General features: G+C 45.0%; 1 protein-coding gene across 12 annotated transcripts in view; it reads right to left on the bottom strand.

The window, feature by feature from the left end:
• Positions 1-16,356, bottom strand: part of KDM2B (lysine demethylase 2B) — a 153,173-nt gene that overhangs the window by 38,418 nt on the left and 98,399 nt on the right. For all 12 annotated transcript variants that reach the window (XM_053901993.1, XM_053901989.1, XM_053901986.1 and 9 more), the window contains one exon: positions 9,134-9,220. In XM_053901993.1, coding sequence (XP_053757968.1) covers positions 9,134-9,220 — 87 coding nt within the window. The remainder of the gene's footprint in view (positions 1-9,133; positions 9,221-16,356) is intronic.

The following is a 16,356-nucleotide window of genomic DNA, read 5'->3' as shown; positions in this document are numbered from 1 at the left end:
TAAGAAAAGTCCGAGGAGGGGCACCTGGATGGCTCAGTCGATTGGATGGCTGACTTTGGCTCAGGTCATGATCTCATGGTTTGTGAGTTCGAGCCCCGTGTCGGGCTTGTGCTGACAGCTTGGAGCCTGGAGCCTGCTTCGGGTTCTGTGTCTCCCTCTCTTTCTGCCCCTCCCCTGCTCGCACTGTCTCTCTGTCTCTCAAGAACAAATAAATGTTAAAAAAAAATGTTTTTAATTAAAAAAAAAAGAAAAAAGAAAAGTCTGAAGGATAGGCCATTGTTCCAGAAATAAAACAAGGATAATGGCAGGCAATCACTTACAGTGCCTGCCTGGCTTTCTAATTACCCCACCAAAGGCAGGAGCCCGCAATATTTCAATTGCTTTCCAAGAATTTGTCTTTGGCGTTATTAACACAGACAGCTGAGCAGGTTATCAGACTAAGAAAGAAATCCTCGGCTGCAGACTTTAATTACAGGTTATTTTAGCTGAACGCTGACTTAAAGTTCAATAAAGCAGTTCTAAAATGACACAGACGATGGCTGAGAAATTCCAGGTGATTTCTAAGTCCAGTGGGATAAAGAAGGTTGTTTAAATCTGAGGGACAAAAAAAGGGTCCAAAAGTACCCATGAGCAATGAACATTCCATTTAGCATTCTTTCACAGTTGGCTGGGGCTGGGACATAAAAGTTGCAGTAAGGAGAGATCCACATTCTCACCAAAGAGACATAGGTAGAAGAAAGACAGCTAAGAGCCTGAAACGGATAGAGTCCGATTTCATCTTTTAGATATGCTGCGAAAACCTGTGATCGAGTTCATTCACTCAACAGACATTTCCTGGGTCCTTGCTATCTGGGAGAAATCGTGCATGACAGGATAAAAATGGAGAAGGAAAAAATTAATAAGATGAGCTCCAGTCTCAGGAAGCTGGTGAAGGCCATAAAATGCAGAGTAGAATATAGACGTCCAGTGGAAAGAGAGACTGGGGAAGTACAGCCGTCAGGATCTTGGCAGGAAATGGATGGTACCCTGGCACCCTCATACCAGGTCATGTGGGAGAGTTTAACAGAGACTCGGTTTGCAGAGGGTAAGTGGGGTTAGGGAAATCTACAAGGCACAGTGTTGCACCTCAAGCCTAGCAACGGCCATGAGACATTTCCTCCCTTTGGCTGATGGGCTATGAGAGCGAACAGTTACTGGACTGGAAATGCAGAGAAAAAAGTTGGAGAAGGCCACAAAACAGGAATCGTGGCCTTCAAAAGAAGGAAACAGCCAACCTTCAATGATCCCATGGGGAGGAAGCTGGGGGAATAAATACCCCAGCCTCTTTCTCCTCCCACATTTCCATCTCATGCTGGTACTTCCCATTGGCTGAGCCCAACCAGAAGCCAGAGAAGGCAAGAAAGCCCTTTGATGGAGCCCACTTTTGGAGCAGGTGGGAGAAGGCTGGAGAGGGGCTCTGAAGGTACAAATAGAAAACATCCAGCCCAGGAAGCTTCCTGGTGAAGAAGTTTGGCTGGGCTTAGAGGTGGAAATTTTGTACATGGGGAAATAAGAAGGGCATTTCCAGAAGGGGAATAGTGTGAGCAAAGACCAAGGCAACTAAATGGAAAATATGGAGTAATTCAGTTCCCCTGCAATGTTGAGGAGATGAGAGAAAATCATGAGATTCCATGGCAGAAACACAAGTGAAGACTTGGGCACTTGGGACCGGGTCAAGGATTTGGGAGATGATTTAAAGATGGAAGGCTTGACAAGTTTATAGGCTGAATCTTTTTTTTTTTTTTTTTTTTAATGTTTATTTATTGTTGAGAGAGAGAGACAGCGTGTGAGCAGGGGAGGGGCAGAGAAAGAGAGGGAGACACAGAAACTGAAGCAGGCTCCAGGCTCTGGGTTGTCAGCACAAAGCCTGACCTGGGGCTTGAACCCACGAACTGTGAGATCATGACCTGAGCCAAAGTCTGGTGCTTAACCGACTGAGCCACCCAGGTGCCCCTATAGGCTGAATCTTACCTGCCCCAAAATTCATATAGTGAAGTCTTACCCACCCTAATGTGTCAGAATATGACATCGAGTCTTTACAGAGGTGATTTAGTTAAAATCAAGCTATTAGGGCCCTAATTCAGTATGACTGGTGTCCTTATAGAAGGAGGAAATTTGGACACAGACACGTACAGAGGGGGGACAATGTGAAGACACAGGGAGAAGACAGGACGCTTACCTACAAAAAGCCAGCAGGCAAAGCCACAGTTCTGTCCTGCCTAGGTCTCATGTGGTGTGCTCTAGAAGCTTCTACCCTCCGGCTTCGGTTCACTCCACCAAAAAGGGAGGGTTCTGATGAAATCCCTGTCATCCGGCTCGCAAAACCATGTGAGTTCAGCCACAAACCGATTTGGAATCGGAGCTCACAAAAACTGGTCCAGAGACCTGAGCCCCAGCTTCTCCGTTCACCACCGATGATTTTCTTCCAACTGGATTTTTCTACTTGTTGATGTTGTATGCAACACTCTCCAGAATAAGCAGGCTATTTTTGCGGGTACTCTTTCATCACAGGTTTCTGCTGCACTCCTGGGAACCTGCTGGACTTCACAGATGACTCAGCTGTCACTGAGGAAAACCCTGGGGATTCCAGACGAGGGGCCCCAGATTGTTTTCCATTTGCTTCCCCTCGCTGCAGCCTACCCACCATCCACTGGTTTCTCTTGCCTTTCTCTGCTCTCCTGGTGCCAGGGCTCGCTCACTGCCAGCTTCCTCCCTGCCCGTGAGCATTACACCCACCGGCTCTTGGAGTCTGCTCTCAGGAAGCTGAAAAGACTGGGCACCCTTGCCTCCTACCCTGACCCAGAAGCAAAGCCTGTGGCCTCAACAGCCTCAAACCCTCAGGGGCACTGTCTAAGGCAACAGTCACCCACAGCACCCGGGACTTCTCCTTTCGGGGGAGTGAGGAAGGGATAAAGGAAGAGAACCACTTTTTTAAACAAGCTCCCCCGTAAGGGTATGCCGGCCATTTCAGAAAAGCCATGACTACTTAGGGGAGAATGAAGTCACTAGGGTCTTTGCTTGAGATTAAGTGTTTGCACCAGCCAATAGTAACTGAAGGATGGGAAATGTCTCTAAACTCTTCACCCCCTTCCCCTGCTCCATGCCATTCCTTCCATATCCGCTATTTCCATAGAGACCATCACCAGCCTTCTGGAAGGCAAATTCAGGGTTGTCAATTACTTATAAGCCATAATTGCAAAAAATCACATTAACTATCACTGACTGATAGCCTACTGTCGAGGTATTTTACAGACGGCATCTCACAGCAACTCTACAGGAAAGGCACTATTAGCCCTTTTTACAGATGAGTAAACTGAGGCTCAGTCTTGCCTACAACCACACAGTTGGTGGCAAAGCCTGGGTTCAATTCCCAGATGCATCTGACCCCAGAGCCCACCCTAGTCACGCATGAGAATTGCCTGCAAAGTGTCAAGAAAGTGTAGACCTCTCAGGCCCCACCGCAAACCTACTAAATCTCAATGTCCCAGACCAGGCCCAGGAAGCTGTATTTTTTTTTTTTTTTTTTTTTTTTTTTTTTTTTTTTACAAGTTCCCCAGGTAAAGCTGATGCCAGCAGCCTGAAGACTGGCTCTCATTAGACCGCAATGCCTTTCTGGGAAACTACCTGGCCCTGAGTAGGCAACAATAAAAGGCAGGCATTATCGTCATCCTCCTTCTCCTCGTCATCAATTTAATTACTCCGGGGGTGACAGGAATCGACAGCAGGGCAGAAAAAGAACAGGAAGTACACGGGGCCTCTTTTTATTGAATTATGTGCCTTTCTTTCAGGTAAGGGCTATGTGTCACACCAGAGGGACCCCACACTTATCAAGCCTCCCAGATCTAAATGACCAACTGCAGAGGAAGGGGAAGAGAAACAAAGGGGAACCAAGAGTAACACAGACATCAGGTGTGTGTGTGTGTCACTTCCTGCCGTGGTTCCTGCGTGGCCCTGTAACCTCCCCATAAGGAAGCCAATCCAATAACTGAAAAGGGCTGTCCCACGTCCCCTGTCAGGGTACTTGTGCATACACACTCCAGCCTGTCTGCTCCTAACTCCAGAAAAACTGTCAATAATTGAAATTCACGTGGCAGCCCAGTTTGGCCACTCAAGCTGATGGGTTAAGACGCAGACAGCTGTGGCTCAGTCTTCCCTCCTTCCTCAGTTTCCCTCCGTGTGAAAGCACCGGCAAGCTAGCTGGGTAGAAGTGTCTGGCTGGTGAGCCGAAGGTCAACTTGCTAATAAGACTGAGGTCAGAGGTCAAGCCTCAAAGAAGCTCAGTTCTCCTGGCTCGGTTCCAAGGTCACAGACAGGCCCCCAAAATCCTGCCACCTGGTCATAAAAGAGAGCAGCCAGAGTGTAGACGGATCAAAACAAATCCATCACCACTGGTGGGAACAGCCAATCGGGGGAATGGTGACGGATGGTGATTCAGTAGCATCTTTGATTTGAAAGACACGACATCAGAAATGACCTCACAGCACCTAATCAGTTCCAGAAAAGGACTTTGTTCTCCAGGAGACAAGGTGGGAGATCAAAGCATTTCTTGCTAATCATCATTTAGCATTAATTACTTGTTAAGTAACCTGACCCAGACCCAATACCGCTCCCTACCTCGCATCCTGACAGCCTCAACGAACACCCTTGATCTTTCAACCCAACCTGCATCAAATTGGGAGCAAGCGGACTGCAAACCTGGGAACGGACAGACCCCGGGCGGCCCAGGCAGTCAGTCGTTCAGTTACTTCTCCTTTTCCTGTGAACTTTTTAACCCCACCAGCCAGGAAATGCATACACAGGGCAGCGGGCATCCCCGCCCCCGCTTCTCCACCACACTGCACGAGTTCCTCAGATCTGGGCACTAACGCCTCTCCATTCACCAGCTGTGTGGCCCAAGGCATACCGGCATCCCTCTCTGAGACCCCGGTTTCAACTGCACGCACAGAGATAACGCTATCCACACTTCCCAGCCTCGTTGTAAGGATTAAACAAGATGTAAAAAAGACCTCTAAAGATTGGTCCATACATTGTGTAGGAAACTACAGGGGGTTGGGGCTATACTGGCAATAATTTATTTCTAGAGCTGAGTGGGGGCCATGGAGTTCATTATTATATTACTTACATCTTTTTTTGTGGCTCTGAAATAATGTATGATAAATGCTACAGGTTGAATTGTGTCCCCCCGGCCCCCCAAATTCTTATGTTGAAGCCCTAACCCCAGTGCCTCAGAATGTGACTACCTGGAGATAAAGTCTTTCAGGAAGTAACGAAGTTAAAATGGGGTCATTCGGGTGGGTCCCAATTCAGCAAGACTGACGTCCTTATAAGAAGAGATTAGGACACAGGCACACACAGAGGGCAGACCACGTGATAACACAGAGAGACAACAGCTATCGACAAGCCCAGGAGAGAGTCCCCAGAAGAAATGCGTCCTACCAACTGACTTCTGGCCTCCAGAACTGTGAGAAAATGAACGTCTGTCCTCTAAGCCACGCACACAGTTTCTGCAGCCCTTGCAAACTCACACAATAAACCTCAGATGAGTTGTAGAAACCATAAGCTAAATGAAAACGAAAGAGACAGTACTAATATGGCTCTAATCAAAAAGATGGATAAGGGCGCCTGGGTGGCTCAGTCTGTTGAGCATCCAACTTCCGCTCAGGTCATGATCTCGAGGTTCGTGGGTTTGAGTTCTGTGTCGGGCTCTGTGGAGACAGCTCGGAGCCTGGAGCCTGCTTGATTCTGTGTGTCTCTCTCTCTCTGCCCCTCCCCCCGCTCGCAGTCTGTCTCTCTCTCTCTCAAAAATAAACATTAAAAAAAATTTTTAAAAATATAAAAGACGGATCATAAGTGTTGGTGAAGATGTGGGTTAAATTGAAACTCTCATACATTGCCAGTGGGAGTGTAAAAGGGTGTAGCCACTCTGGAAAACAGTCTAGCCATTCTTCAAAAAGTTAAACACAGAGTTACCATGTGACCAGTCAACTTCACTCCTAGGCATCTACCCAAGAGATATGAAAACATGTATCCACACAAAAACTTGTGCACGAATGTTTAGGGCATCATTATTCACAACAGCGAAAAGATAGGGACAGCCCAAAGGTCCAGCAACTGGACAAGGGATGAACGAAGTATGGTCTACAAACACAATGGAATATTATTCAGCCATAAAAAGGAATGAAATACTGACAGACGCCACTATGTGGGTGAAGCTTAAAAATATTATACTAAGTGAAAAAGCTAGTCACAAAAGGTCAAGTATTGGATAATTCCATTTACACGTCCAGAACGGGCAAATGCATAGAGACAGAAAGCAGATTAGTGGTTGTCAGGGGCTGCGGGAGGGGAAGATTTAGGGGTTGGGGACTGGTTGCTGATGGACTTTCTTTCAGAGGGCATGAAAATGTTCTAAAATTAGACTGTGGAGATAGCTGTCCAACTCTCTGAATATCCCAATTATACTAAAAAGTGAGTTGTACACTTTTAGCGGGAGAACTGTACGGTAAGCAAGGTGTATCTGTTTCATTATAAGGTGTTTAAAAAAAAAAAGACTGGTACCCCCAAAGTATTGTTTGGTTTAGTATTGTTAAATCTCGAATGTTCTCTCTTCACTGTCTAACCAGCCGAAGGGCTTCAGTCTCTCCCCCACCCCCAGATTTGATATTAGCCACGTGACCTTGTGTATAGACCCGTGCTTATACACCAATCCTCCACAAAAATCTTAGATAAGGGCTACTCCCCCCAGAAGCCTGCTTCCTGTTTCAAGCCCTTTGGAGGAAAAGGGCAGAGGGTTGATTTTTTTTTTTTTTTTTTAATGCCTATAAGCCTCTCAGGAGTAAACTGAGGGTCTGAGGCACAAAGGATAGGACACATCAGTAATCCTGAAGTGCTTTCCCCCAGAGAAGTTCCTTTGGACCCCTCCATTAATTCTGAGATTACAATGGGTCGTGGCAAGTTTGTTTTTTCAAAGCCCATGTTCTGTAAACCCTAATCCCTCCCCCAAAGCAATTCCTTAGCCGGGAGGGGAGCAGGCAGTGAGGCAAAGCCACCATTTCCTCTTCAAGTTCAGAGCAGCCGTGGGGCCCGGCGAGGTTGTTGCAAGGCGCTATGTTTGCAGGTACAGTTTGCGGTCTGAGCAATGGTGGTTGTGTTTCTTGCCCATGTAGGGGAAAGTGAACATTAAAACCCCACTCACTTCCATGGATCGGGAAACTAATGGCAGAAGCTATGAAAGTGAATCCTTTTTCATTTCTACTGCCACTTAAATTCCTACTAAGCTTCAAAGAGAATTAGAATTCAATACCCACAAGTAATAGGGGCCATCTTCCCCAGCAATTCTACATGTAGGAATATACCCTAAGGAGATAATCAAACAAAAGTGGAAAGAATGACCTAAGAACATCACTGTCCAATAGAAATGTAAAGTCAGCCACACATATACTTTTACATACTTTTCGTAACCACATTTAAAGAGGCAAAAAGAAAAAGGTGAAATTAACATTAATAATCCATATATTCAAAATATTATCATTTCAACTAGAGTTGCCAGATTGAACAAATAAAAATACAGTACACCCAGTTAAATTTCAGATGAACAACGAATAATCTTTTTTAGTGTAAGTATATGTGATATGTGGGCTATATTTACACTTAAAGTTTGATTTGTTGTTTACCTGAAATTCAAATTTAAGTGGGGATCCTTTCTAAAATCTGGCAATCCTAATTTCAACATGCAATCAATATAAAAAACAAATTAATGAGTAATTTTACAGTGTTCTTTTTTGCACTAAGTCTTTGAAATCTGTTGTGTATTTTATACTTCTGACGCATCTCAATTTGAGCTTGTCATATGTCAAGTGTTCAAAAGCCATACAGCTAGCAGCTACCATTTTGGACAACACAGATCTAGAATATTCCTCTAAATGTTTCTTATAAGAGCAAAAAAAAAAAAAAAAAAAAAAAACAAACCCAGAAATTGGCAAAATACACATCAACAAAGAGGCTGCTGAAGTCACAACTAACATTTAAAGAGCCGTAACCACTGGTCACTCCTTGTCCTAAGAACTTTGCATACATCATTCCTTTTTTTTTTTTAATAGTTAACCAGAAACAAATTCAATAATGCATTATCTCATCTAGTCGTCACAACAACCATTTGAGTAGGTGCTGGTATAACCCTTTTTTACAGATGAGGAAAGTAAGGGCCCAGGGAGCATCTATAACCTGCTCAAGAAAGTGGTGAGCTGAGTATCGGCAGATGGGCTGATACATACGTGTCCTACCCCAGCACAGACTTTGGAACAAGACACACCAAAATGTTACTGGTTTTCTCTGGAGAATGGACTTTGAGGTAGACACTGGTTAACAGTCTAGTCTCTGCTGTCAGACCGATCACCTTGCCCTCGGCTCTGCCAGGTGCCCTCACAAGTGACCTTACCTTTCTAAACCTCAGTCTCCTCATCTGTAAAATGAGAGTCACAAGTGTCTGCCCCACAGGGCTGCTGGGAATCTAAAGAAGATAAGGGATGCAGGGGATGAGGCAAAGCAACCTGCTCCTGGTAAGCCCTCAGTGACATTACTGTCATACTCCCTAGGGTCTTGGTCCTTTCCTATTTGAATAGACTTTTTCATGGTGAGCATCAATCAGGTTTACAAAGAGAAAAAAAGTTACTTTCAAAAGAGAGGAAAGAGTCCTTGAAGCAACTGGAGGAAAAAAAGAAGGAAGGAAGGAAGGGAGGGAGGGAGGGAGGGAGGGAGGAAGGAAGGAAGGAAGGAAGGGAGGGAGGGAGGGAGGGAGGGAGGGAAGGAAAAAGGGAAAGAAGTCACCTAAAGAAGGGGATAAGTGAGCCATCATTTCCCCACGGTTTTCTGAGTGGCCACCAGGTGGCCACCATTGCCTGCAGTTTCCACAGCTAGGGAAAATGATTCCTTTCAAAAAACAAAAATTTGCAATAGACAAATCACCAAAAACATTCATCTTAACTGGGGTGCCCTAGGCCGGGAGTCCCCACTGAAAAGTTGCCCACACTCATCTTACAGGAGATGTGAAAGGCAGCGGAAATGGTCCCTCAGCTGCGGGCAATCTGCGTCTTACCTTTGGAGTCTTCTTTGGCCAAGTGACTACAGGGACCCCAGTGACGGCCAGACTGGGGTCGTCGTCTGCATGCTCCTTCAGGACATTCTGTGGCCAAACAAAGGAGCCATATTAGCCCAGAGTAGAGGGAAGGTCTCTGAAGGGGGCTAAGACTGGACCTAACCCAGTGAAAGACTGATAGGCCTCTGCAGTCACCCACCACCCACACACTCAGTAGAAACCAAGTCACCAGGGTCCGTCAGAGACCACAAGACACACAACATCCTCCTTTCCAAAAAATGTTTAAAGAGTAAATCACTCACCTCCCTATGACTTCTATGAAAGTATCACTCACTGATCGTATTTATAATGTGCCAAATATTTATCTCCAGCACCAGGGACTCACACACAACCTCATTCAATCCTTACCAAGTACCCCGGGAATGGGCTGGGCAGTGCACTAAAATACTCCAATGTACAAAAACTCAACTATGGATGCAGAGAAACAAAAAAACAACACTAACCACGAGGTCTTGACACCTGTGAGACCTGACTCAGCCAGTAAGTCATGCGTATTCTATTCCCCGTGTGTAGAGACATGTCACTGTTCATTACAACATGGGCTTCATAAACACTGGTAGATACTTAATCTGGTTTGACCAAGGATGGAGTCATATGGCCGCAAATGCCAGCAGAAAAGTGGGCTGTGATAGACATACATCCAGGCTGGGCAAGGGTCTCCCACATGGCACACTGTGTTCACATCTTTGTATGTCATCTGAAGGCTTTTCAAAGGTAATTCTGACTCTACCAGATTTCGGCCTTAGGTGGTGACTGATTTGAGAACCTCATCCAGGTGCAAGATGCTACTCCACTGAATTATCCCTGACTTATAGGCACAGCAATCAAGGCTCAGAACGATTCAAAGGCCTCGGACGCTGCCCCAGACCAGGAGGGCAGAGCCCCTGAACTCACTTTCTGGCTCCAGACTTCCCGCCCCAAGACCACTCCACACATGGGTTTTTTAGTTGCATCCGCAATGCACCATTAGCCTTTAGGGACAGACACAGATCTGTCACTGGCCTCTTCCGACCTTGACCATTAATTTTTGTGCTGTACAAAAGCATTCCTGCAAGGACATTTAAAAGCAGAGAAAGTTGCACAGGAGAACTTAAGAAGAACAGAAGAGCTCAAAAGAGAAATGTAGGGAAAGAGTATTTTAACTCACTTTCCTCATCTACCCACTGGAAATGAATCCAACTCGCTTGTAATTTATCCCGTCTACTGTCTTAGTTTTCCTCGTGTTCCTTTGGTTGCCAGATTTTTCAAAACTTACCTAACATCCCAAATCCACCTCCTCTGCCCATGGGAGGTGGCAAACAGGACAGTGATCAAGGGTCAGACTCGGGGCTGCCTGGGTTCAATTCTCAGCCCCTGCAGCCTTCTCCAAGCCCAGAGTCAATGTCACTGATTTATAAATGCTGGGTTTTTTTTAATTTTTTAATGTTTATTCATTTTTTTGAGAGACAGAGACAGAGTGCGGGTGGGGGAGGGGCAGAGAGCAAGGGAGACACAGAATCCAAAGCAGGCTCCAGGCTCTGAGTTGTCAGCACAGAGCCTGATGCAGGGCTCAAACCCACGAACGGTGAGATCATGACCTGAGCCGAAGTCAAACACTTAACCGACTGAGCCACCCAGGCGTCCCTATAAATGCTGTTTATAAATGTTTTGTTTTACTGTTATATCCCTAGCCTTGCACAATGACTTACAGTAACCCTCCAGTAAATAACTTAAAAAATAAATAAATGAAGCTACAAATCCCCAAAGAGGGACTTTCTACTCAATCCCTGACCAGCACTCCTCACATCTGTCAAGGTCAACAAAAAAAAGCCCCCCAAAATCTGAGAAACCGTCACAGCTGAGAGGAGCCTGAGACATGACAGTTACAAAGATAGAGGTATCCTGGGTGGGATTCTGAAATAAAGGACATTTGGTAAAAATTGAGGAAATGTGAATAAACTATAGACTTTAGCTAGTAATAATGTACAGATACTGGTTTTAATTGTAACCAATGTACTCTGCAGACGTACCATGTTAATAACAGAGGAAACTGGATGGGATGGTGGGGGGGGGGGGGGGGCGTCTAGTAAACGGAAACTCTCTATACTACCTGCTGAGTTTTTCTGTCAATCTGACGCCATTCTGAAACATAAAGTCCTATCATAAAAAGCAATCTTTAAAATGCCAGATAGCAGTAACAGCTACCGTAAAGGAAAACAGGATAATTAGGCTGCCAAGCTTTCTAACATGTATGCAGAGTATTTAAAAAGAAATACAACAGGGACACCTGGCTGGCTGCCAGCAGAGCGTGAAACTCTTGATCTTGGGGTTGTAAGTTCGAGCACCATGCTGGGTGTAGGGATTACTTAAAAATAAAATCTTAAAAAAAAAAAAAAAATACAGGGCGCCTGCATGGCTCAGTCAGTTAAGCATCTGACTTTGGCTCAGGTCATGATATCTTGGTCTGTGAGTTCAAGCCCCGCGTTGGACTCTGTGCTGACTCTTCAGAACCCGGAGCCTCCTTCAGGTTCTGTGTCTCCCTCTCCCTCTGCCCCTCCTGCACTCTGGCTCTGTCTCTCTTTCTCTCTCAAAAATAAATAAACATTAAAAAATTTTAAAAAAAGAAGAAGAAAGGGCGCCTGAGTGGCTCGGTCAGTTAAGCATCTGGCTTCGGCTTAGGTCATGATCTCGCAGTTTGTGGATTCAAGCTCCGCGTTGGGCTCTGTGCTGACAGCTCAAAGCCTGGAGCTTGCTTCGGATTCTGTGTGGGTGTCTCTCTGCCCCTCCCCGCTTGTGCTCTGTCTCTCTCTCCGTTTCAAAAATCAATAAACATTAAAAAGAAAAAAGAAATAGAACAGAAGGGAACCAAGAACACAGCATTATTCAACACACATGTGGACCTCACAAGGGGCATGAAAGAGGCTATGGAAGGTTGGGGGCAGTGGGAACGATCCGTGCCTGGGGGGAGGAGCATTTCATCAGTGACGTTGTTTAGAATCGCCAGTTCCCAATGATGATAAAAAGCAGACCAATTTTTGATCAGTTTTGGTTTTTAATTAAATAGACTGCAGACACTGCACCCTTTACTACATGGGCCCTAGTGGGTCATTCCCGCTGCCCCTTCTCTGCCTTGACCCACTGCTCGGGGTAGGTGGGACTGGCTAGGTGAGGGGTAAAATGGAAACATCGGGAGGCAGGCACCACATGTTTTGCTGAATGGATGTAGGAGAATAAGATGTATTGAGTGTTTGCTCTGTGTTGGGCACTGTAATAAACATGCCATATCCACTCGGTCATCCAACTGCTTGACCGCACTGGGAGAAGGACCACCATCATTTGCAGATGAGAATACCAGGGCGTAGGGGGTGAAGGAACGGTCCAAGACCACTCAACCAGTAAGAGGTGGAGACCCTCCCCTCTACAACCTGTGCTCTAACCATGGTATTACTCAACCTATCCTTAAACAAAAGAGGGGGGCCACGATCCTAGCAGCTACTCGTAACAGCCAAAGGACACTTGGAAACAACCCAAGTGCCCATCAAGGGATGGATGAATAAATGATATGTGGTCTATCCACACCATGGAATATTATTCAGCCTGAAAAAAAGGAAGGAAATTGCGACACATGCCACAATATTCTGCTGAGTGAAATAAGCCAGACACAAAAAGCCAAATAGTGCATAATTCTACTTCCATGAGGTGCCTAAAGTAGTCAAATTCATACAAGCATAAAATAGAGCGGTGGTTGCCAGGGGCTGAGGGAGGGAGAAGCAGGGTGTTGCTTAATGCATAGTCGTGACGGCTCTACAGCAGTGCGAATGGACTTAATGCCACTGAACTGGACACTTTGAAAAATGATTAAAATGGTATATTTTATGTTATGTATAACTTACCACAATTTAAAACTTTTTGCAATGTCTTATTTTTATTTAACTAATCTCTACACCCAACATGGAGCTCGAACTCACAACCTTAAGATCAAGAGTTGCCCACTCTTCCAACTGAGCCAGCCAGGCGCCCCTACCAAAATTATTGATTTATTTCTAAAAATGTCTTAATTATTTTTTTCTAAGTGTCTATTCATTTTTTTTTAATTTTTTTTTTTTTAACATTTATTTATTTTTGAGACAGAGAGAGACAGAGCATGAACAGGGGAGGAGCAGAGAGAGAGGGAGACACAGAATCTGAAACAGGCTCCAGGCTCTGAGCTGTCAGCACAGAGCCCAACGCGGGGCTCGAACTCACGGACCGTGAGATCATGACCTGAGCCGAAGTCGGACACTTAACCGACCAAGCCACCCAGGCGCCCCGTCTATTCATTTTTAAGAGAGAGAGAGCGGGTGATGGAGGATTCAAAGCAGGCTCCATGCTGTTGAATGTGGGGCTTGAACCCATAAAGCGTGAGACTATGACCTGAGCCGAAGTTGGGCACTTAACTGACTGAGCCACCCAGGTGCCCCACAATTTTTTTAAAAGGGGCAGAGAGAGACGGGGCGCCTGGGTGGCGCAGTCGGTTAAGCGTCCGACTTCAGCCAGGTCACGATCTCGCGGTCCGTGAGTTCGAGCCCCGCGTCAGGCTCTGGGCTGATGGCTCGGAGCCTGGAGCCTGTTTCCGATTCTGTGTCTCCCTCTCTCTCTGCCCCTCCCCCGTTCATGCTCTGTCTCTCTCTGTCCCAAAAATAAATAAAAAACGTTGAAAAAAATAAAATAAAATAAAATAAAATAAAATAAAATAAAATAAAATAAAATAAAATAAAATAAAATAAAAAAAGGGGCAGAGAGAATGGGACAAAGCAGTCCCTCCCTAAGGAATGGATTCGGAGGTTCTAGAAAGTACACATAGGGGACCTAATATTTTGCTAGTTAAGCTGTTGCTATTATGCCTGCAACAACACTGGTTCTAGAGTCAGAAGATCTGCGTTCAAGTTCTACAACATCGGACTGGGTGACCTTGAGGAAGCCACAGCTTAGAACAGTGATATCTAACGTTGATTTTATGCCATGAAGCTAGATGTGATTTTGCTACCATTTCTAGGAGCATTTGTTAAGTGCTTGCTCCAGACTAATCTTCTCTGAGGGATAGGGCCGATCTTGCCCATTTCACAAAAGCAGAAACTTAAGTTCAGAGAAGTCAAGTGACTTGCCCAAGGTCACACAGTTGGGAGGTGATAGAACCTGACACTGACCAGGCCCATCTAACTACAAGCCCAGGCATTAATAGTGGTGATAAAGACTCCGGAGACCATTCCAGCAACCTCTACAGCTGACCTATACCTCATTATTGAAAAATGTGATGCCTAGGAGACAATCTGGGCTCATATTTACCATTCGATTAACAAATACAGAAGTGAGTTATCCTTGCCTATTCCTTACAAGTTAAGACCAAGAACTAATTCAGCCACTAACCCCTCTACAAAGCATTTTTCAAACTTTGCCCCAGTCAAAGAAGAGGCACGAGGCCCAATATGGGTCCGCATAAGCACAAAGTTTCACTGACATTTCATGGTTCTTAATAATCCTATGAGGGGCTCCTGGGTGGCTGAGTCAGTTGAGCCTCTGACTCTTGATTTCGGCTCAGGTCATGATCTCATGGTTTGTGGGGTCAGGCTCCACACTGGGCTCCGCACTGACAACAAGTAAGCCTTCCTGGGATTCTCTCCCTCTGCCCCTCCCTCACACATGCATACTCTCTCCCTCAAAATAAAGAAATAAACTTAAAGAAAAATAATAATCCTAGGAATTTCACAACCTGCTACACCATACATCAGAGTTCTGTGGGGTTTTTTAAGAATATTTCCCCCCCCCCCCAAAAAAAAGTAAAAAAAAAAAAAGATTGTCAAGTAAGATGCTCTGTGTTTAGGCAAAACCTTTCAATATATGTGTGGATATATATTATATATTCCAATATATATTGGAATCCTATATGTATGTGTGTGTGTGTGTGTGTGTGTGTGTGTGTATATATATATATATATATATATATATATATATATATATATATATATATATATATATATATAAACCTATCTTACCATATGGTTGCAGCAGGGGGCCCATTACTTCCACAGGACTTCCTGCCCCCTTACCCTAATCGCAAACTCCAGGCTGGGATGACAAACTCAAATGCCTCCAAGAACCAAGCAGATAAAATGCAAGATATCAACAAATGAGAGCACTAGACAGTGGTGTGGTCTATGCAAACTAGAAGGCACAGGCCCAGTTTAAAGAGGGCAAATGCTACTCAGTTCCAACCTACTAACCTCTTGTGGACATGAAAGCCCCACCAGATCTTTGATTTTCCAGAAGAAATCAAAGATCCATAGGTTTAATTGAAATCACTTAAATGCTGACAACTGATTAAAAATTTAAAAATAATAATAATAAAACAAAAACAATTGTGAGCCCAACAAGATCTGTGGGCCAGTTTAGCCCCAGGGCCACCAGCATACAAATGCTACTCTGTGTAAGATTGAAAATAAAGTCCATTCACCTTGGTTTTCTTGGAGTTTCTTTCTGAACTGTCTCAAGATTTCCTATCATTTCAGTATCAAGCTGGAGTCCATCACTCACAAGCAAGGTGAGGCCGCTTTAGAGGACTGTCTGGTTACAAAAAGCTATTACTGGAGGTGTAAGTATTATTAATAACTAAAAATACGTTAGTAACAATAAATAATAATTAAAAATTAATAGAGACCTCCCCAAGTACCCTAGACTGGGGCACCTCACACATACTCACTGTAGGAAGCAGTTCCTCCATGGACCTCACTGGCCACCAGGGGGAGCTTGGGGTCCTGTCCCTCAGAGAAGTATTTTCATTAGTATGTGACAGGCTACAGAAAAAGGAGATTATTCTAATTGGAGATTCTCTGAGAAATAAATTGTGCTGAAGAAACTCCTGTCACTGGCTTCCCTGGGCTCTGCAGAATTTATACACTCCTTGGGGCTCTAGGAAGCAGAGACTAGGTAATACCAGCCCAGGGGCCTTTGGGTTACATCCTATAAACATTCCCAATTAGAAAGCCTCGGGCAGACTTTCTAAAAGAGAAAGATTGGTTGCCTGGGTAGCTCAGTCAGTTGAGCATCCAACTCTTGATTTTGGCTCAAGTCATGATCCCAGGGTTGTGGGATTGAGCCCTGCATCAGGCTCTGTGCTAAGCATGGAGCCTGCTTGGGACACTCTCTCT

This window comes from Panthera pardus, unplaced genomic scaffold (genome assembly GCF_024362965.1).
Source record: "Panthera pardus isolate Hobbes unplaced genomic scaffold, ASM2436296v1 HiC_scaffold_15, whole genome shotgun sequence".
NCBI classification, from domain to species: Eukaryota; Metazoa; Chordata; class Mammalia; order Carnivora; family Felidae; genus Panthera; species Panthera pardus.
This window is presented reverse-complemented; position numbering and strand designations above follow the sequence as displayed.